A 22,252-nucleotide genomic window follows, 5' to 3' on the forward strand; every position below is an offset into this window, starting at 1 on the left:
ATATTTAAAACCAACATATAACAATAATAACCTACCTGATATAAGGCAAGTGATTTTGTCCAACCAATCCACATTTTACACCTCAATATCAACTCCCACTTGGGCTGTGATGTGTATATTCACCACTAACATATACACAATATTGACCCACCTGATATAGGTCATTTTGTCCACACAATCCACATTTCCACAATCCACACCTCAACTCCCACTTGGAAAATAAAATGAATATTCACCACCAACATCTACACAATATTGACCTACCTGATGTAGGTCATCTTGGAATAATCAAAGTCATCCTTGTGGTCATCCTTGTCTTTGTCCTTTCGGAAACTCCCCTTCCTCCGGAACGAGAAGCGCGTGACCGATATCCTCTCCATGTTTCCACGAGATACAGACAAACTCACAGACAATTTGGGAAACTCCACTGACAGACAAGCCTTTCACGTCTTCCCGCAGGTTAAGATTCAAGTCAGATCTCCTGGTACTGGGAATAGTTTGTTTAATTCTGATTCTCACCAATTTCTCCGGGTTCTCAGTGCGAGGTGGAATCCTTTCAACACAGATAACCTGCTTTTAAACTGCTGGCTCCCGAAACAAGGAGGGACAGGATTTAAATGTTAAAGGTACTCGCAGGATCTTCAGATTTAAAAATTCTGATCAAAGCTATTTTAAAACCAAATAAATTCCTCAATGGTGAAAAATACTTGGCACTGGAATTCTTCAAATAACTTCAAACTTCTTACTTGGAAAAATTCCAAAATTTAACTGTTTGATCCTCAGAAATCAAATATGTAAATTGTTCAAGACATGCAGTATCATTTATTTGTGGGAAATGGTAATCTTCCAGAAAGTCTTACCAGCTAATTGACAGCTTGATTAAGAAAAATGTAAAATGTCGAAAAGGAAAAAAAATGAATATTGACGATTTTTCTCAGTGCTCTTTTGGCTTAAAAACAACTTGTAACACTTGAGATTAGTAAAAACAGGATAATGGGGATGTTTCTAATGATGCTCGTGTAAATGAGAACATAAAGATTACGCTTGTTAGCAACACTCTTCACTGCACCGAAGTCTGAAACGGTCGGCGCCAAAAGACTATAAACCACGACAAGCACAGTTCTCCTTGTTTCAAGGAATGGTTGATTCTTGGAGTGGCCCAAGTTGTTCCCAAAGTCAGGTTCTGTGTTGGGTGGTCATTTTGATATATTCGAGGTCTGTGGAGAAAGAATGACATGTGACACAGTTCTAGAGGTGAAGATATTGTTGGCACAGAAGGAAATCAGCGATGACGTATATGTGTCGTGAAGCCTTTCTTGTCTAGATTATAAACCTCAGCCAGTCATCAGTGTGCCACAGAAATAGGCAGACTGTTCCGTGACACTGTGTCCACTGGTTTCAGGATTACAAGACAGCACTGGGCTTGTTATCATCTCAACTTACTCTTGATAAGGAGGGCTGCTGGGGTGGGGGATAGGGGAATGATTTGTTTCTTCAAATGGTTTTATAAAAAGTGAGTGAGTATAGTTTTATGCCACTTTTTAGTAAATATTCCAGCAATATCAGAGCGGGGAACACCAGAAATGGGCTTATGTGGTTATACTATTGTACAGGATACAAAACTGTTGCTATATTTATTTATTTTTATTTTCATTTTTTATTTTTATTTTATTTATTTATTTTTTTATTTTTTTTTATTTTTTTTTTATATTTATTTATTTATTTATTTATTTTATTTTTTATTTTTTTTATTTATTTCTTTTTTTTTTTTTATTTATTTATTTTAAAAAAAGTAATTATTTATTTATTTATATTTAAAAAAAAATTTTTTTACTTACTTAGTTACTTATCATTTTATCATTTCATTTCACTTGTTATATTTTATTATATTTTATCTTCATTGTCATCATGAATTTAACATCATGAATATTATCATCTCATCACCATCATCATCATCATCACATCATCATCATCATCATCATCATCATCATCACCACCATCATTGTCATAATGAATATTATCCTAATCACCATTATACAAGAAAAAATCAAACCAAGAAAAACACCCAAAAAATCAACGCAAATATTTGTATCCCTCTATAAACAAAAATGGCAAGTGACTCCAAGGCATTTGACAGGCTAACCAAGCAAGTTTTATTCCGTTTGTTTCCACAAACTTACAAAAATTAGGCCACACCCAATAGCAAGCAAAGGTTCCCAGATTGGCGGATATTAGAGATGGGATTTGTGCAGGGTTATTGTTCTCATTAATGTCACTGACTTCAAACAATAGTTTATAAAAAAAACATTGTAACTGATTAAATAAGCAGTCTGTGAAGATATTATTGTGGACTTATTTATTTATAAGAATTGAATTTAATATTGTTTCCACATTTATTGAGGTATAACATCAAAAATGGATTGTAGTTTTGCAAGGTGTGATCACCAGTTTTTACGTTTATAAGCACAAAACAATACTGAACAAGTATTTGTCACAAAGTGACGAAATGTCCCCCGCCTGTATATATACCATAGTACCAAATAGGAAGACAATCCAGCGATTAGTTCTTGAGATATTGCGGCAACACCGTTTTCCAACTCCAAAAGCAGATTTGCCTGCTGTGACCTTGAAAATGGGGTCAAGGTCACCAAAACCGACTGGTGTCTGCGAAGTCTGTATATACACCATAGTTCCAAATATGAAGACAATCCAGCGATTAGTTCTTGAGATATTGCGGCAACACCGTTTTCCAACTCCAAAAGCAGATTTGCCTGCTGTGACCTTGAAAATGGGGTCAAGGTCACCAAAACCGACTGGTGTCTGCGGAGTCTGTATATACACCATAGTTCCAAATATGAAGACAATCCTGTGATTAGTTCTTGAGATATCGCGGCAACAAACAGGTGGGATGTACGTACGGACGTGAATACTATATCCCCCGCTCCCCGCTTTCGCGCGGTGGGGGACAATTAAATTCTTAAATAACAAAACCTGCCACTTTCATCTCTCTGTATCCCTGCAGTACCCAACTTTCAAAACCTGATTGAAAATAAAAGCTGTCTTGAGAAAACTCCATCTTTTTCAAATCCTTAAGTGCTACTATCATTGATGGAGACGGCTCCGGAATCACAACCGTAAATAATCTGCCATTAGCATCTTCTCACATCACACCACAAGCAGATTAAACTTCTTAACCACAATGGAATTGTTTGTTTAGAGCCCAAAGAGTAGATCGCCACCATTCCCAGCTGGCGTGTAAATAAACGCTCATTTTCATTGAATACTGGCTTCAATTTTTTGGGAAAAGGGATTAACTTTTTACGGAGTTGTTTCAGATGCTGACGGAGGTTTGAAAGGAGGTGTACAAAAGTCGCTTTGTAAGTATCTTCATCAATTTTCCCTTTTTCTGAGTTGATTTACTGTCGCAAAGCAGACTTAACTCAGTAAACGAGTATTTCGAATTTAAATGGATATGTTGTCTTTCTTTCATACAACCTTAAGCTTGTACATTAGTGAACTTCAAGTTCTGTTGTAGTCTGCTATTTATCATTGTGATCAGAAGCAGGTAAACTTACATTACAAATTAGTCTGCTCATGGGCTAAAAGCTTGATTTTTTTCCTGATGATGTTACAATCATCATCATCATCATCATCATCAATACCACCACTATCTTCATCAACATTTTGGGGGCACGGGTGGCCCAGTTGTCTAAGGCGATTCGCTGTGCTGAGTTGCGTCCCTTGGGCATGCCAGAAACCTATGATCGTGGGTTCGAATCTCGGTTCGCCCCGAGTATGTTTCTAGGTTTGTCAGCACCATACCCATGCTCATAGGTTTCACCGAAGTGGTAAACGTCTCAGACCTACATCACTTCAGGCTTTCTTCCCACATTTAGCTGACACGCTGTGATATAACTACTGAGCTACTGTTAAAAGCGGCCATTAACACAACTCACTCACTCATCAATATTTCATAGAAAATCATCATTATCCTCCTCACTTATATAATGGTTAATATCATCATCATCACCATCATCATCATCTGGTCCAGACTTTATTATTCACAGACCACCATCATGTAGCTGGAATATTGCTGAGTGCGGTGTTGAAAAAAATTATCAAAACACAAACTTGCAACCACTGGGCCACAAGCTGCCCCTGTGAAAGTTGAAAAGAATCCAACATATTTAAAACTGCTGATTCCAGTCAGTGCAGTCCGAGATCCTCTGCCAGACTACCTGTCTCTCTACACCCTGTCTATCACCTCTCTCTGCACCATGTCTATTAACTCTCTCTGCTTAAACACAGAACAAGATGAATGAACAAGCCTTTAATCTGATGGGGTGTTTCCGCAGCCCTCAAAACCTCAATCCCCGATTTCTCACAATCATTAATGCAAATCAGGTGGGGGGGGGGGGGGGGTTCAGATAAAATTTATTACAAACATGCTTGGAGCAGAGAAATTCTAAGGGGAAGGTACAGTCAAGTATTCTGACAATTAACAGACTTTGATAGGTCACACTGGCTGACGTCAAAGAATATCAGTTCCTTTGTACTATTTTTCTCTGGGGAATCATTTGTTACAAGGAAAGTTTATCTATGCTACATTTACAACGGCAATACTGTAAATCTTGGAATAAATGTGTCTCCAAAATAGTACGACTGCTGACCCCTAGCCAAAAATCCCTCTATAACCCCCCAACCCCCCTACCCCCATCCCCAGTGGAATGATACACATCCTTACCTTAATCCAAACTTACCTTAATCCAAACTTACCTTAATCCAATCTAACCTTAATCCAATCTAACCTTAATCCAATCTAACCTTAATCCAAACTTACCTTAATCCAATCTAACCTTAATCCAATCAAACAGCAAATAGCACCACTTATAAGCACTGAGTAAAGCACTTCCGTAAAAACAATAAACAGTGTTTTCCTAAAAACAACACACAGTGTATATGTTTAGTCTGTTGACTGGCATTAAGGAAGTTCAAAGGTAGTAAAATAATTGAACCAACAACAGGTCACTGATTGGTATGCGGAGAAGGTGTCAACAAGCTTGACATGAGTGGGTAGAACTCTTGACCCCAGCAGTGACCACTCACCCGATGCCCATTGTGAAATTCCTATCCTTTAAATGACATTGTTATATACTGTAAAACTTGAAATTAATGTGAGCGTGAATTAAATGCAAAAAAGCGAGTGGTCTTTGCTCGCATTATTAAACAACGCATTTATATCAACAATAAGACATTTTGGATGGGAGAAATACCAACTTAGACATACGCTGAAAACAAACAACTATGTATTCCATATCACTGTTTATTGAGCAGCACTTGTTACAAGTACATAAACAATGTCATTCAAACACTAATTACATCCTGTGAATTGTCACTGCTGGGGTCAAGACAAGAGTTCTACTCACTTAGGTCATCACTGATCACACCTTCAAGTCCAGACAGACGCCACCCACCCAACATGGTGTCTTTGTTCTTTGCGACTGCGTCAAAGGCCGACACGAGCCAGCGCGCATGTATTGTTTTAGCTCAAGTACTCTACTCAGCGCTAATAAGAGGTGCTATTTGGTGTGTGACTGGATTAATGTAAGGTTGGATTAAGGTGAGGATTTTCCTGTAAACCTGACAGAGGACATTTTGTCTAGATATAAATCTACTGATGCTTGAGAGGAGGGGGTGTCGCATTCATATTGAGTCGCATTTTTGGCTAGGGGCCAGCGGTCGCATTCTTTTGGAGACGCATTAGTTTCACGATTTACAGTACTTGTTACAACTGCTGCTCAACAAACTGTGTTTGTATTTATATTCAAGTTGGTACTTCTGCATCCAAAGTGTGCAGTGAGGCCGTCTTATTGTTGATCGTCATTTAGAGGCATAAAAGTAAGTTAAGACCACTCGCATTTTTCGCATTTAATTTATGCTTGCGTTAATTTCAAGATTTACAGTAGCTGGAATATTGTTGAGTAAGGGCGTTAATTTGATTCTGATGGTACTAATTCCATGTGGTACCGATAATTGTCCAGACTTGCACCTGGAGACATTTTCTTGCACACAAACTCAGGAGCTGGTATTCAAGCCCAGGGCATCCAAAGAGAAAGTCCTGGACTTTTGAACTACTTGCGTGTCAACTAAGAGAATTTATGGATGTCAACTTCTTTATTATGTGCGAGTTGGGTTTAACGCCGCTTTTAACATTATTCCAGTTATATCATGGCGTGTCAGCTAAATATACAGAAGGATGGATGGAAGGATGGACTGAACGACGGACAGGATGGATAGGCAGAATGATGGACAGAGGGATGGATGGAAGGATGGACTGAACGACGGACAGGATGGATAGGTAGAATGATGGACAGAGGGATGGATGGAAGGATTGACTGAACGATGGACAGGATGGATAGGTAGAATGATGGAGAGAGGGATGGATGGGCAGATGGACTGAACGACGGACAGGATGGATAGGCAGAATGATGGACAGAGGGATGGATGGAAGGATGGACTGAACGATGGACAGGATGGATAGGTAGAATGATGGACAGAGGGATGGATGGAAGGACGGACTGAACGACGGACAGGATGGATAGGCAGAATGATGGACAGAGGGATGGATGGAAGGATGGACTGAACAACGGACAGGATGGATAGGCAGAATGATGGACAGAGGGATGGATGGAAGGACGGACTGAACGACGGACAGGATGGATAGGCAGAATGATGGACAGAGGGATGGATGGAAGGACGGACTGAACGACGGACAGGATGGATAGGCAGAATGATGGACAGAATGATGGATGGAAGGATGGACTGAGCGATGGACAGGATGGATAGGTAGAATGATGGACAGAGGGATGGATGGAAGGACGGACTGAGCGATGGACAGGATGGATAGGTAGAATGATGGACAGAGGGATGGATGGGCAGATGGACTGAACGACGGACAGGATGGATAGGTAGAATGATGGACAGAGAGATGGATGGAAGGATGGACTGAACGACGGACAGGATGGATAGGCAGAATGATGGACAGAGAGATGGATGGAAGGATGGACTGAACGACGGACAAGATGGATGGGCAGAATGATGGACAGAGGGATGGATGGAAGGACGGACTGAACGACGGACAGGATGGATAGGTAGAATGATGGACAGAGGGATGGATGGAAGGACGGACTGAACGACGGACAGGATGGATAGGCAGAATGATGGACAGAAGGATGGATGGAAGGATGGACTAAGCGATGGACAGGATGGATAGGTAGAATGATGGACAGAGGGATGGATGGAAGGACGGACTGAGCGATGGACAGGATGGATAGGTAGAATGATGGACAGAGGGATGGATGGGCAGATGGACTGAACGACGGACAGGATGGATAAGTAGAATGATGGACAGAAGGATGGATGGAAGGATTGACTGAACGATGGACAGGATGGATAGGTAGAATGATGGACAGAGGGATGGATGGGCAGATGGACTGAACGACGGACAGGATGGATAGGTAGAATGATGGACAGAAGGAAGGATGGACTGAACGACGGACAGGATGGATAGGTAGAATGATGGACAGAGGGATGGATGGAAGGATGGACTGAACGACGGACAGGATGGATAGGTAGAATGATGGACAGAGGGATGGATGGAAGGATGGACTGAACGACGGACAGGATGGATAGGTAGAATGATGGACAGAGGGATGGATGGAAGGACGGACTGAACGACGGACAGGATGGATAGGTAGAATGATGGACAGAGGGATGGATGGGCAGATGGACTGAACGACGGACAGGATGGATAGGCAGAATGATGGACAGAGGGATGGATGGAAGGATGGACTGAACGACGGACAGGATGGATAGGTAGAATGATGGACAGAGGGATGGATGGAAGAATGGAAGGAAGGATTGACAAAAGGATAGACAGGATTGATGGGCAGAAGGATTGAAGGAAGGAAGAAGGAAATACACTCATCTTACGCCTTTAATACCTGGAATCTGTTATTCTAATAAAATCCCATGAACACGGCATTATTTTGTTGATAAGCTCATTAAGAAATGTCTTGAGCATAATATCCTCTGAGGTGTGAAACCTGACTGTCATTTCCACATTACCTCTCACTTAACGAACCACAACCATTGCTCACGTCATAGTGTGGCAAATGTCGAACTGTAGCGAGGGTCAACAAGTGCACAATAATATCCAATGACGATAAAAACGACAAAGCCATACAAGTGGTTTGGCTAATTGACCAATCAAAATTCACAGTAACATTTTAACGAAGTCCACTTGAAATCCATATGACGAGGACACTAACCGAGATGGAATGACATTGGGAGAGCTGCCGATATGCTGCATCATCAACTCCAATGACCCTTCAGTAAAATATTGAATCAATAATTTATCAATTTTATGACGCGAATAAGGTCTTCCGAATCTACTGATTTGTGGAAGGGGCTGAGAACATTATTACTCGCGTGTCATGCTCCAGTGTCCACTGTCAGTGAAGTGGGATAATTTGTGAGACGACAGAGTAAGGTGAAATGGGTTACGTTGCATTCAAAAACATTCCCTCTTGTAGCTACGTGCTTGTGTCAGTGTGGCTGCTTGATTGGTGAGGTGAGGTGAGGTGAAATGGGGTTTATAGCGTCGCATCCAAGATTATTGCACTTATATAGCGACGTGCATGTACGTGTGTGTGTTTGTGTGGCTGCTTGTACTCGTCCGGACTGATGCCGATTTATAGTGCTAGCTCATTGAGATACCATGCCTCAGTTTAACATGAATACCCCACTCAGACACAGCATACTGACTCCGAGCCAACCAGTCCTTGTTTTAGCCCCTTAATGCCGAGTGTCAGACAGGGTAACAACAAGTACCATCTTTTAACGTCTTTTGGTATGATGCGGTCGAGGTTTGAACCCTGGACCTTCCGCTCTCCGGGCGGACGCTCTATCGCTAGACAACGGAGGCGGTCCTGCTAGATTGGATTTTATAACAACTGTTTCATAGTGCTAACTCACTGAGATGTCGTGCCACAGTTTAACATGTAAATGCAAGCAAGGATTATATCCTACCTAAATATAATCCCAGGGGAAGTTTTATTCAAGAGTATAGTATAGGATAGGATTAAACACACTGGTATAGGTTCAAATTCACTAGGGAGAATCATCCTGACACTAGAGAATTTCATCCCCGGGATAAAAAATTGGGTTGGATATTATTCACTCTTAGATATACCCCACTAAGACACTGACGCGAAGCCAACCAGTCCTTGTTTAAGTGAGTGAATACAATTTGATTCCCGTTTCAGCAATATTCCAGCGATATCATGGTGAGTGAGTGAGTGAGTGAGTGAGTGAGTGAGTGAGTGAGAGTATGGTTTTATGCTGCTTTTGCAATATACCAGCATATATCGCGACGGGGGACACCAGAAATGGGCTTCACACATTGTACCCATGTGGGGGATCAAATATGCCTGTTTAAAATGTACTTGAAACAGTAACTTTCTGAATTTCTTTTCCCACATTATGTTTCTTCAACAAAATTATAAATACATTGGTTAGAAGGAAAGTGTATATGAATATGGCTCTTTAATTTGCGGGGTAACACATATAGTCTCATTTCTGAGATTTGGCTCATCCTGTGGGCCATATCAGAGCCACATCGGGGCCATATATGGGCCATATCAGGGCTACATCGGGGCCACATCAAGGCCACAACGGGGCCAGATCAGCGCCATATCAGGGCCACATCGGGGGCCATATCAGGGCCATATCAGGGCTACATCAGGGCCATATCAGGGCTACATCAGGGCCATATCAGGGCTACATCAGGGCTATATCAGGGCCATATCAGGGCTACATCGGGGCCATATCAGGGCCAGATCGGGGCCATATCAGGACTACATCGGGGCCACAACAGGGCCACAACGGGGCCAGATCAGGGCCATATCAGAACCTAACAGGGCCACAACAGGGCCAGATCAGGGCCACAACGGGGCCAGATCAGGGCCACATCAGGGCCACATCGGGGCCATATCAGGGTCACATCGGGGCCATATCAGGACATATCAGGGTTACATCGGGGCCATAACAGGGCCACATCAGGGCCATATCAGGACCTAACAGGGCCCCATCAGGGCCATATCAGGACATAACAGGGTTACATCGGGGCCATATCAGGGCCACATCGGGGCCATATCAGGGCCATATCAGAACCTAACAGGGCCAAAACAGGGCCACATCAGGGCCACATCGGGGCCATATCAGGGACACATCGGGGCCATATCAGGACATATCAGGGTTACATCGGGGCCATATCAGGGCCACAACGGGGCCAGATCAGGGCCATATCAGAACCTAACAGGGCCACAACAGGGCCACATCAGGGCCACATCGGGGCCATATCAGGGTCACATCGGGGCCATATCAGGACATATCAGGGTTACATCGGGGCCATAACAGGGCCACATCAGGGCCATATCAGGACCTAACAGGGCCCCATCAGGGCCATATCAGGACATAACAGGGTTACATCGGGGCCATATCAGGGCCACATCGGGGCCATATCAGGGTTACATCGGGGCCATAACAGGGCCATATCAGGCTCTTACAGGGCTACATCAGGGCCATATCAGGACATAACAGGGTTACATCGGGGCCATATCAGGACCTAACAGGGCACATCAGGGCCATATCAGGCCTTAACAGGGCCCCATCAGGGCCATATCAGGCCCTAACAGGGAACATCAGGGCCATATCAGGACATAACAGGGAACATCAGGGCCACATCAGGACATAACAGGGAACATCAGGGCCATATCAGGACCTAACAGGGCCACATCAGGGCCACATCAGGACATAACAGGGAACATCAGGGCCATATCAGGCCCTAACAGGGCCCCATCAGGGCCATATCAGGACATAACAGGGGACATCAGGGCCATATCAGGCCCTAACAGGGCTACATCAGGGCCATATCAGGACATAACAGGGAACATCAGGGCCACATCAGGGCCACATCAGGGCCATATCAGGACATAACAGGGCCACATCAGGACATAACAGGGCCACATCAGGACCATATGTCAGGTCAAGGACCTATCAGACAAACACAATCTTAAGTGATCTCCCTCTTCCCAACAAGTATCATGGTACATCAGTTAGGTTACCCGTTGCCATGACGATAATGACAATTATATACATTTGATGAATACACAAGCTCTCCACTGAGACAGCACGTCATTAAGCTTTCATCATTTCTCCAGCAGCGGAATAGTGGGTATTTGAGGGGGAGCGTCATGCAAGACTCTCTATGCTCATCTACTAGCAATGCCAGGAACTAGCGACATTTCCAAAGTTTTGAAGAATTATTCGCATGTCCAGTGAATTTGGCGCAAACTATTTACCAAATTACCATGAACAATTGAGCAAAAAAGGAAATTGAAAAAAAGAAGTGTTTTTTAGTGAGGGATGCAAAAAACCCAATGAACACTGAGTGATCCTCCTACAACAAATTTATCTTATCGATAGGTTTTAATATGATATTGTAAAGAATTAAAACAAATTCAAAATAGTTAGAAAACAGCTGTTCCATTGAGCTGAGTTTAACTAGTGCTAGGTCACATGAGTTGCATTGACATGGAAAAAGCATGCAGCTTTTAGCTTCGGGGGGGGGGGTAAAAAATGAATTTATCAGAAGTTTGTTTGTTTGTTTGTTTAACGCCGCACTCAGCAATATTCCAGCTATATGACGGCGGTCTGTAAATAGTCGAGTCTGGACCAGACAATCCAGTGATTAACATCATGAGCATCGATCCACGCAGTTGGGATTCGACGACATGCATCAACCAAGTCAGCGAGTCTGACCCCCCGATCCCCTTAGTTGCCTCTTACGACAAGCATAGTTGCTTTTCAGAAGTAGAATAGTATATCAACAAGTACTGACAGATCGTACTACGAAACTGATCTGAACTCATTTTTCATTTTTCAATAACCAAACTGAACAAGAAAGAAAATAATATAAACACTGTTGTAACAGGTTGTGGACTTGCCGGGTTCAGCAGCTGAGCTCTTTGATGAGCTTCATCAGTCGAGTCGAACACATCAATTTGAACTATTATATATATACTTTGCCTGACCTTGCATATCATACTGTTACAATGATTTTCATATCAATTTCTAAACAAGAAAACTGTGTTCACTCAATGACCTTCCACTATATTAATTGGCTGTCATCTCTTTTTTTAGATTTAAAAAACAAATGAACTGAACAAAAACTCCCTGATTATTGTGATGCTGTTGGTTCCAAATGTCTGTCTGTCATTCTGTCTGTCTGTCTGTTTTGTTTTGTTTAACGCCACACTCAGTAATATTCCAGCTATGTGACGGGGTCTGTATATAATCGAATCTGGACCAGACAATCAGGTGATTGACATCATGAGCATCAATCCACGCAATTGGGATATGATGACATAAATCAACCAAGTCAGTGAGTCTGACCACCGGATCCCGTTAATTGCCTCTTACGACAAGCGTAGTCGCCTTTAACGGCACACTACTGCCTAGAATCACAGCCATAAGCTAAAACTAAACTAAAAGTATCACTGATTAATATTTTCATACGCAAAAAAACATCATCAATAAATATCTACACACTGACAACAGTGTATTCAGCACTCTCTTAGGGAGCCATCATTATTTTAATTAAAAGTTTGTGCCTAAAAAAATAAAATAAAGTCATCGTCTAGTTTGTTTTGTCCATTTTCCCACGATCTGAAGCATAATTATTTTTACAAGAATCTTCTTGGACAATTTTGTTGGGGGGGGCGAAGGGAGATAAAATCCCCAAGATTATGCAATGGATGGTCCCTTATCAGTTTTCATGGTGTGTTGACGAGCTGATCAAATCATCTAGTGAGACATCATCCATCGCCAGCTTGCTAATACAATAATTTCCAGTCTAGTTAAACGATCAATTGTCTGTGAAAGTTCCCAGGAGACCCAGAAATTGTGTCTCGTTATCAGAAATTTCTCCTTCACTGCCCCTCTTATCATGGATCCTTTAATGTTGGGGGACTGAGGACTGAGGACTGAGGTATCTATTTAACAGTCTCTTACTGAGAATACACTCACTCACTAACTCACTCGGGGAGGTCCAGTCGTGAAAGCCGCCGCGATTCGCTGTGCAGAGTTGCGTCCCTTGGGTACGCCAGAAAGCTATGATTGCGAGTTCGAATTCACGTTCATCCCGATTATGTTTCTAGGTTTGTCAGCACCATACCCGTGCTCGTGGGTTACACCGAGGTGGTAAATGTCTGAGACCTGCATCACTTCGGGCTTTCCTCCCAGATTAAGTGAGTGAGTGAGTATGGTTTTACGTCGCTTTTAGCAATATTCCAGCAATATCACGGCGGGGGACACCAGAAATGGGCTTCACACATTGTACCCATGTTGGGAATCGAACCCAGGTCTTCAGCGTGACGAGCGAACGCTTTAAGCACTAGGCTACCCGACCGCCCCTCCCAGATTAAGCTGACACGCCGTGATATACAGTCGTGCCTCGTTTATACGGACACTTGCGTCATTCCACAATTCGTCTGTATAAACAAATTTCCATATAACTGAAACCAGCTTCTTACCGGAAGAGTTACTTCCCTTCAATTATGCAACTCATGACTCAGAAATGTCCATCTTGCCACCAAAATCCCGAGCTTTCTCTATCAGCATTTCATCATTAACGGGCACTTTACGTCGGGCATCATAAGTCATTTGAATTTTCCGGGAGATTTAGCCACTTCTGTTTGTCTTTTAAAATGTCACCAATTGTCGATTTTCCTATGGTATGTCCAAATTCAAATCCAAAATCAATCAAAATCGAATGGTATTACATGTACAATAAACAAGCTCGTCTGAAACGTAACTCGGTGTCACTTGGTTAATTGACTTCTCACGAATCAAAGGATTACCACCAGCGGAAGTGTTTTGTCCGGATAAGAGAGACAATTTTGTGTGCATTTCAGTGTTTTGTGTATGAAAATGACCGTCCGGTTCCGGAAACTGAATTTCCGTATATACAGGTAAATTTATATAGTAATTATTTCGTTTTGAATGAAAATCGTACGGGAACTGTGGTTTCTGGATATCTGAAGTCCGTATAAGCGGGCATGACTGTAACTGGAATACTGTTAAAAGTGGCATGAAACCCAACTCACTCACTCACTTCATTCACCTTTTGGAATAACAAATTCTGTCTGTTTATCTCCAAAGTACTGAGTGCAGTTGTTACCCATTTGAATTTCTGTTCAATTTTTGTTAAATGTGCAGACTGTACTGCAGAAAGATATGCGCACAAGTTAACATGGTCTGTGCTGCGACCAAAACAAAGAGTGGCGCCAATGGACAAAACCAACTAGAGTGGCACCAATGGACAAAACATACTTGAATGACGCCAATAGACAAAACAAACTAGAATGGCACCACTGGACAAAACCAACTAGAATGGCATCAATGGACAAAACCAACTGGAGTGGCGCTTATTAACAAAACATACTAGAATGGCACCACTGGACAAAACCAACTAGAATGGCACCAATGGACAAAACCAACTAGAATGGCATCAATGCACAAAACCAACTGGAGTGGCGCTTATTAACAAAACATACTAGAATGGCGCCAATAGACAAAACCAACTAGAATGGCATCAATGGACAAAACCAACTAGAGTGGCGCTTATGGACAAAACAAATTAGAGCGGCACTAATAGACAAAACAAACTAGAGTGGCACCAATTGACAAAACAAACTAGAGCATCACAAATGGACAAAACATACTAGAATGGCATCAATGGACAAAACCAACTAGAATGGCATCAATGAACAAAACAAACTAGAATGGCATCAATGGACAAAACCAACTAGAGTGGCGCCAATGGTCAAAACCAACTAGAATGGCATCAATGGACAAAACCAACTGGAGTGGCGCTTATGGACAAAACCAACTAGAATGGCACCAATGGACAAAACCAACTAGAATGGCATCAATGGACAAAACATACTTGAATGACGCCAATAGACAAAACATACTAGAATGGCGCCAATAGACAAAACCAACTAGAATGGCATCAATGGACAAAACCAACTAGAGTGGCGCTTATGGACAAAACAAATTAGAGCGGCACTAATAGACAAAACAAACTAGAGTGGCACCAATTGACAAAACAAACTAGAGCATCACAAATGGACAAAACATACTAGAATGGCATCAATGGACAAAACCAACTAGAATGGCATCAATGAACAAAACAAACTAGAATGGCATCAATGGACAAAACCAACTAGAGTGGCGCCAATGGTCAAAACCAACTAGAATGGCACCAATGGACAAAACAAACTAGAGTGGCGCCAATGTGAGTATATGGTGCCAATTGTCAAGGATGCAATTATTCCAAATCCTCACAAAATAGATTAATAAAACCCTTGCAAAAGTATAAATGACCTTGACAGTCACTCTTAAAACTTGATTATCCAGTTTATCATACCTCCTTTCTCTTATGATAAATTCCCTGAACATGCCCGCTACCAAAGTTTCAGTTGGGAAGCAGCCTCAGCATCTCCATCACTGTATGTAACTCAATTAAATGTTAATGAAATGCTATCAATCCTCAGGGTTTTCTTAGAAAGGACATTATCTCTTGGACAAAATTGAAGCAGAAGTTAAAGTTCGGAATCACCAATCATCTTGTGTTGCTCTTAACATGGAAAGACAGCTTTTTCTGTCAGTGAATCGTAAATCTTGTATGTTGTATTGTAATTCATAAGAAGTTGTTGGTTAGAATTCAAACAAGTTGTAGCATCAGAAAATGCATACAAGATATATCATCAGACAATTCATACAAGATATATCATCAGACATTTCACACAAGTTGCATCATCAGACATTTCATACAAGATATATCATCAGACAATTCATACAAGTTGTATTGTTAAGACAATTTGTGCAAGTTGTATTATAAGACGCTTGATGCAAGTTGTATCATCAGACAATTTATACAAGATATATCATCAGACAATTCATACAAGATATATCATCAGACAATTCATACAAGATATATCATCAGACAATTCATACAAGTTGTATTGTTAAGACAATTTGTGCAAGTTGTATTATAAGACGCTTGATGCAAGTTGTATCATCAGACAATTTATACAAGATATATCATCAGACAATTCATACAAGATATATCATCAGACAATTCATACAAGATATATCATCAGACAATTCATACAAGATATACCATCAGACAATTCATACAAGATATATCATCAGACAATTCATACAAGATATATCATCAGACAATTCATACAAGATATATCATCAGACAATTCATACAAGATATATCATCAGACAATTCAAACAAGATATATCATCAGACAATTCAAACAAGATATATCATCACACAATTCATACAAAATATATCATCAGACAATTCATACAAGATATATCATCAGACAATTCATACAAGTTGTACTAAGACTATTTATGCAAGTTGTATTGATTCCCGGGGAAGGTCAGTCTGCTCTGTGACACATGGACCCCCAGCAACGCAGATGTATAAATATTAAACACTACCTACAGGATCACCACGATAACGATGTAACTGATAATGGACATTAAATCGTCCTGATAAACTCAGGCGTGACACCGATACTGCTTTCCCAGCCACTGCCTGAATTATTCAAACCAATTTGATTTGGATCCAACTTAGCATATACTTCCTTGATGAATGCAAGGGCTGAACGACAAAACACACGTACAGATGTAGCCAATATTACCCAGGGGGCAGTTGGATCAGGGAATTATTTCCTGTGTAATCTCATTGTTGTTGTTTGTTGTTGTTGTTTAACGCCCACTCGGCAATATTCCAGCTATATGACGGCGGTCTGTAAATAATCGACTGGATCAGACAATCCAGTGATTGATATCATGAGCATCGATCCACGCCATTGGGATACAATGACATGCATCAACCAAGTCAGCGAGCCTGATCACCCGATTCCATTAGTTGGCTCTTATATTTACGACAAGCATAGTTGCCTTTTACGGCAAGCATGGGTTGCTGAAGACCTATTCTACCCCGGATCTTCATGGGTTGTAAATCTCATTGGTAAGCATTTGTGGTTCAGGATGATCGTCTAGTTCACGACTACCGTTTCATTACTTACTGAGCATCCAAACAGAAAACAACAAAAAATAACAAAATATGGATTTTCCTAAGAACACACTTGAATACCTCTGAAGTATACTGCGAAAGAATTGGCACATCCAACCCTAAATGACAACCAATTTTTAAGATTGTACAGGACGACATGAAACACAATGGTTTTAATCAAACGGTATATACTACAGTGTCACAAGCATAAACCATCTTTGAGCATTAGACCCCCCAATATTTGTCTGGACCAGGCAATCCTGTGATCGATATAATGAGCATCAATATTATGAGCAACGTTCCACGCCATCAAGGTAGAATCAACCAAGTAACACAGCCTGACCATTTGTCGCCTCTTATGACCAGCATAGGTCGCTGGGAATTACTCTAACCCCGAATCCCCAACAATCTCATTAAAATCAGACCTTAGTTCTCGCTACCGCGAAACAAACATCTCAGGATATCCCATTAGGGTTCACATCAGAACGACCTTTCATCTGACCAATCAGAGCGTCGCTTAACAGATTATGTAAGTGACAGTCGAAATGTGATTTCTAATCATGCAACCCCGAAAACTTTAAAATGGGGTATTCCAAACGATAGTTACGGGCTTAACGACTGAATCCTTACAATCTAGACCATCTATTAACCATTCCAGAATGTTTTTTTGTTCAGGTTTCAAATTTGAAATCGAGAATTTGTCAAAATATGTTTCGAAGCATAATCGCCAATTTAAAATTAGTGCTGTAAAGCACAAGAAAGCTGCCTGCTGATTGGTCATTCCATTGGTCGGTCAAAGTTCATGCAAGGTCGGTCTGACATGACCAATAATGGGATGTCCTCAGATCTTTGTTTAGCGGTAGAGAGAACTAAGATCTGATTTTAATGAGATTGCGTGTTGTATTTAATATTTTCATTTGTTGTGCCATACAGATGGGTGACTGTGTCATCGTACCCCGACAGTTTTCAGATATCCTGTAGTTGTTTCCTCACAATTTGGGCTGTATGGACAAACTGGGCAGAAATCTATCCTCTAGACCACGGAGACAGTTTTGACCTGAAGTCTCTACAGGGACAGGAAAACAAAATTGCACAGCTAATGTTGCACCTGGTCTAACTAACAGATGAATTTGTCTGTTGTTTAATGCCATACACAGAACCTTTCCAGCTATGACAGTGATGATTCGAATGATGTGAACAATGCCGTCCACATGACGTAAACAATACACTGGCGAAATTGCACTAGTGAACGATTTACAGTAGAACACGGATATAATGAACACGGATATAGCGAACAAACGGATAAAACGAACTGTTAAAAAATACCCGATTTATCTCCTATATAATATCATATAAAATTTACGTATATAACGAACTCTCTACAGCGAACTAACGGATACAGCGAACTGATATCTGATCACCGACAAGGCCATCTACCACTAATTAGTGACGTGTATAGCGAACTGAGAAATCTCACTCAGTGTCAAGTGTCACTGACAACTGGCTGTACGCAATCAGCGGCGAATCAACAAAATGGCGGCGAATCAATACAATCAGCGGTAACGGATCAACCTTGTTAAATTTGCATTGTGTTAACCTTACCTGTACATGTAATTTTGTCTGTAAAACAAACATTAAACATAAAAAAATTACGAGATTGTGTCCAAGTGTCAGATCCAGGGGTCCGGAAACCGTCATATGCGCCGGACATGTCCGATTGGGAATCTCAAATGTCCGGTCTAAAATATTGCTTACCGGACATTTCAATTTTTCTGTCGGGACATTTTAAAAAGTATTGTCCGGACATTCTTAAATTTTGACCGGACATGATCAACAGTTTCTGTCTGCAGTTGTAACACAATGAAGATTATCTACACTGACAAGCTTTGTTTGTTTTGATTGCTGTAAATACATCGTACCTAGAATCAGATCACTTGCATATGCTATCATGGTGGGCAATAGTAAGGGGAAAGCTATCAGTTTAGACACGAAATTGAGAATTATTAATGCTGTTGATCCAAGATGGCGGACGTTTCCGAGCAAAAACGTGTATAACGAACAACGGATATAACGAACTGATTTCTCTGGTCCCTTGTAGTTCGTTATATCCATGTTCTACTGTATGTGAATCTCCGGGATCAAGCTATATGATAGTGAGGGGACTGAGGGCATGGCCCCCTGCTACATGCAACTGGGCCCGGGTCTTGAGAGTGACCTTGACTGCTTTATCAACAAGACCACCATACCATGCCACCTTGAGCCTTCAGACCTTGTAATCATGTCACCTCAGCTCCTCTTGAATATTTGGAACATAACTGATTATATTCTAAACTATACAGAATGAGAATTTATCCATACTAACATGAATTCCTAACATCATTTTTATGACATCACTGAGATCACATACCGAAGTTTCAGTTTCATACAGCTGCCAGTAGACTCGAGAAAATTAACAACTCCCAACACCCTGAAGCAGTAAACAGACAAGGCGCCAACAGACTCCAGGAATAAACAGGCCTGGTGCAAACAGACTCCAGGAATAAACAGACCTGGTGTCAACAGACTCCAGGAATAAACAGACCAGGTGCCAACAGACTCCAGGAATAAACAGACCAGGTGTCAACAGACACCAGGAATGAACAGACCTGGTGTCAACAGACACCAGGAATAAACAGACCTGGTGTCAACATACTCCAGGAATAAACAGACCAGGTGTCAACAGACTCCAGGGATCAACAGACCAGGTGTCAACAGACTAATGGAATAAACAGACCAGGTGTCAACAGACTAATGGAATAAACAGACCAGGTGTCAACAGACTCCAGGAATAAACAGACCTGGTGTCAACAGACTAATGGAATAAACAGACCAGGTGTCAACAAATTCCAGGAATAAACAGACCAGGTGCCAACAGACTCCAGGAATAAACAGACCAGGTGTCAACAGACCCCAGGAATAAACAGACCAGGTGTCAACAGACTCCAGGAATAAACAGACCAGGTGTCAACAGACTCCAGGAATAAACAGACCAGGTGCCAACAGACTCCAGGAATAAACAGACCAGGTGTCAACAGACTCCAGGAATAAACAGACCAGGCGCTAACAGATACCAGGAATAAACAGACCTGTTACCAACAGACACCAGGAATAAACAGACCAGGTGTCAACAGACTCCAGGAATAATCAGACCAGGTGCCAACAGACGCCAGGATTAAACAGAGCAGGTGCCAACAGACTCCAGGAATAAACAGACCAGGTGTCAACAGACTCCTGGAATAAATAGACCAGGTGCCAACAGACTCCAGGAATAAACAGACCAGGTGCCAACAGACTCCAGGAATAAACAGAGCAGGTGCCAAAAGGTAAAGAACACCCCGAGACTCTGATGTCTATCTCTGACAGCTTGACAACAGATCCAGCAGGAAAGAGTTTTCAAAATAGCTGGCAATAGCTGTCTAAGTAGGAATTAATTGAATCAAGTATTCTGCATACATTATTGATGGGAACTTTCTTTGATTCCAGGTGATGTGGGCAGCAGGATCTCCCTGAGACATCAGGCCGCTGCCTCCTGCATATTGCAGCAGCTGCACAGCAGACTCCATGTTCCACATCCTCCGTCCTGCATCACTGCAGTATTCAATTTAAGAAGCTAGTTTTGTTTTTGTCATTCCAACCTGTAGAACAGGGAGGGTTGTCATCAAAGTTGGGAATATTTGACTTTCAGTCAGGTGAGCTAAAAATCAATAATTTGGCTCAAATGCCTAAGAATCATGGGAATCGAACCCAGGTTGTCAGTGTGGCAGCCAGCACTCCATCCACTGGGCCAACCAGCCCCAGCTTTGTGTAGTTATTTGTTTGTTAACGCTGCACTCAGCAATAGTCCACTTACATGACGGTGATAGAATTGAGCCTGGACCAGACAATCCAGTGATTGCTATTATGTTTGTTTATTTGATTGTTTGTTTGTTGTTTAACACCGCACTCAGCAATTTTTACAGCTATATGATGGCGGTCTGTAAAGAATCAAATCTGAACCAGACAATCCAGTGATTGACAATATGAATCTACGCAATTGGGAGAAGATGGCATGCATCAACCAAGTCGGCGAGCCTGACCACCCGATCCCATTAGTCGCCTCTTATGACAGGCATAGTCGCCTTTTACAGAAAGGATGGGTTGCTAAAAGACCTATTCTACCAGGATCTTCACGGGTCGATTGCTATTATGAGCACTGATCGATGTCGTTACAGTTCAAAGACATGCAATCAACCAAGTCCCCGAGTCTGACCACCCAATTCAACTGAAGCCCCATAGGACCATCAACCCAGGTTACAACCAGCAGAGGTTGCTAGGACCAGTTGTTATCTAGAATCAACCCAGGTTACAACCAGCAGAGGTTGCTAGGACCAGTTGTTATCTAGAATCAACCCAGGTTACAACCAGCAGAGGTTGCTAGGACCAGCTGTTATCTAGAATCAACCCAGGTTACGACCACCAGAGGTTGCTAGGACCAGTTGTTGTCCAGAATCAACCCAGGTTACAACCAGCAGAGGTTGCTAGGACCAGTTGTTGTCCAGAATCAACACAGGTTACGACCACCAGAGGTTGCTAGGACCAGTTGTTATCTAGAATCAACCCAGGTTACAACCAGCAGAGGTTGCTAGGACCAGTTGTTATCTAGAATCAACCCAGGCTACAACCAGCAGAGGTTGCTAGGACCAGCTGTTATCTAGAATCAACCCAGGTTACAACCAGCAGAGGTTGCTAGGACCAGTTGTTATCTAGAATCAACCCAGGTTACAACCAGCAGAGGTTGCTAGGACCAGTTGTTATCTAGAATCAACCCAGGCTACAACCAGCAGAGGTTGCTAGGACCAGCTGTTATCTAGAATCAACCCAGGTTACAACCAGCAGGGGTTGCTAGGACCAGTTGTTATCTAGAATCAACCCAGGTTACAACCAGCAGAGGTTGCTAGGACCAGTTGTTATCCAGAATCAACCCAGGTTACAACCAGCAGAGGTTGCTAG

The 22,252-nt window shown here is 41.9% G+C and overlaps 1 protein-coding gene across 2 annotated transcripts in view; it reads right to left on the bottom strand.

The window, feature by feature from the left end:
* The window catches only part of LOC139460991 (NAD(P)H-hydrate epimerase-like), a 276,986-nt gene that overhangs the window by 174,862 nt on the left and 79,872 nt on the right, over nt 1-22,252 (bottom strand). The window contains exon 2 of one of the 2 annotated variants that reach the window (XM_071242455.1): nt 265-1,217. The exons of the other annotated variant lie outside the window; for it this stretch is intronic. Coding sequence (XP_071098556.1) covers nt 265-380 — 116 coding nt within the window. The 5' untranslated portion in view covers nt 381-1,217. The remainder of the gene's footprint in view (nt 1-264; nt 1,218-22,252) is intronic. 2 annotated transcript variants of the gene reach the window in all.

The sequence above is a fragment of the Haliotis cracherodii genome, unplaced genomic scaffold (assembly GCF_022045235.1).
Source record: "Haliotis cracherodii isolate W230 unplaced genomic scaffold, xgHalCrac1.p SCAF_14, whole genome shotgun sequence".
Taxonomy (NCBI): domain Eukaryota; kingdom Metazoa; phylum Mollusca; class Gastropoda; order Lepetellida; family Haliotidae; genus Haliotis; species Haliotis cracherodii.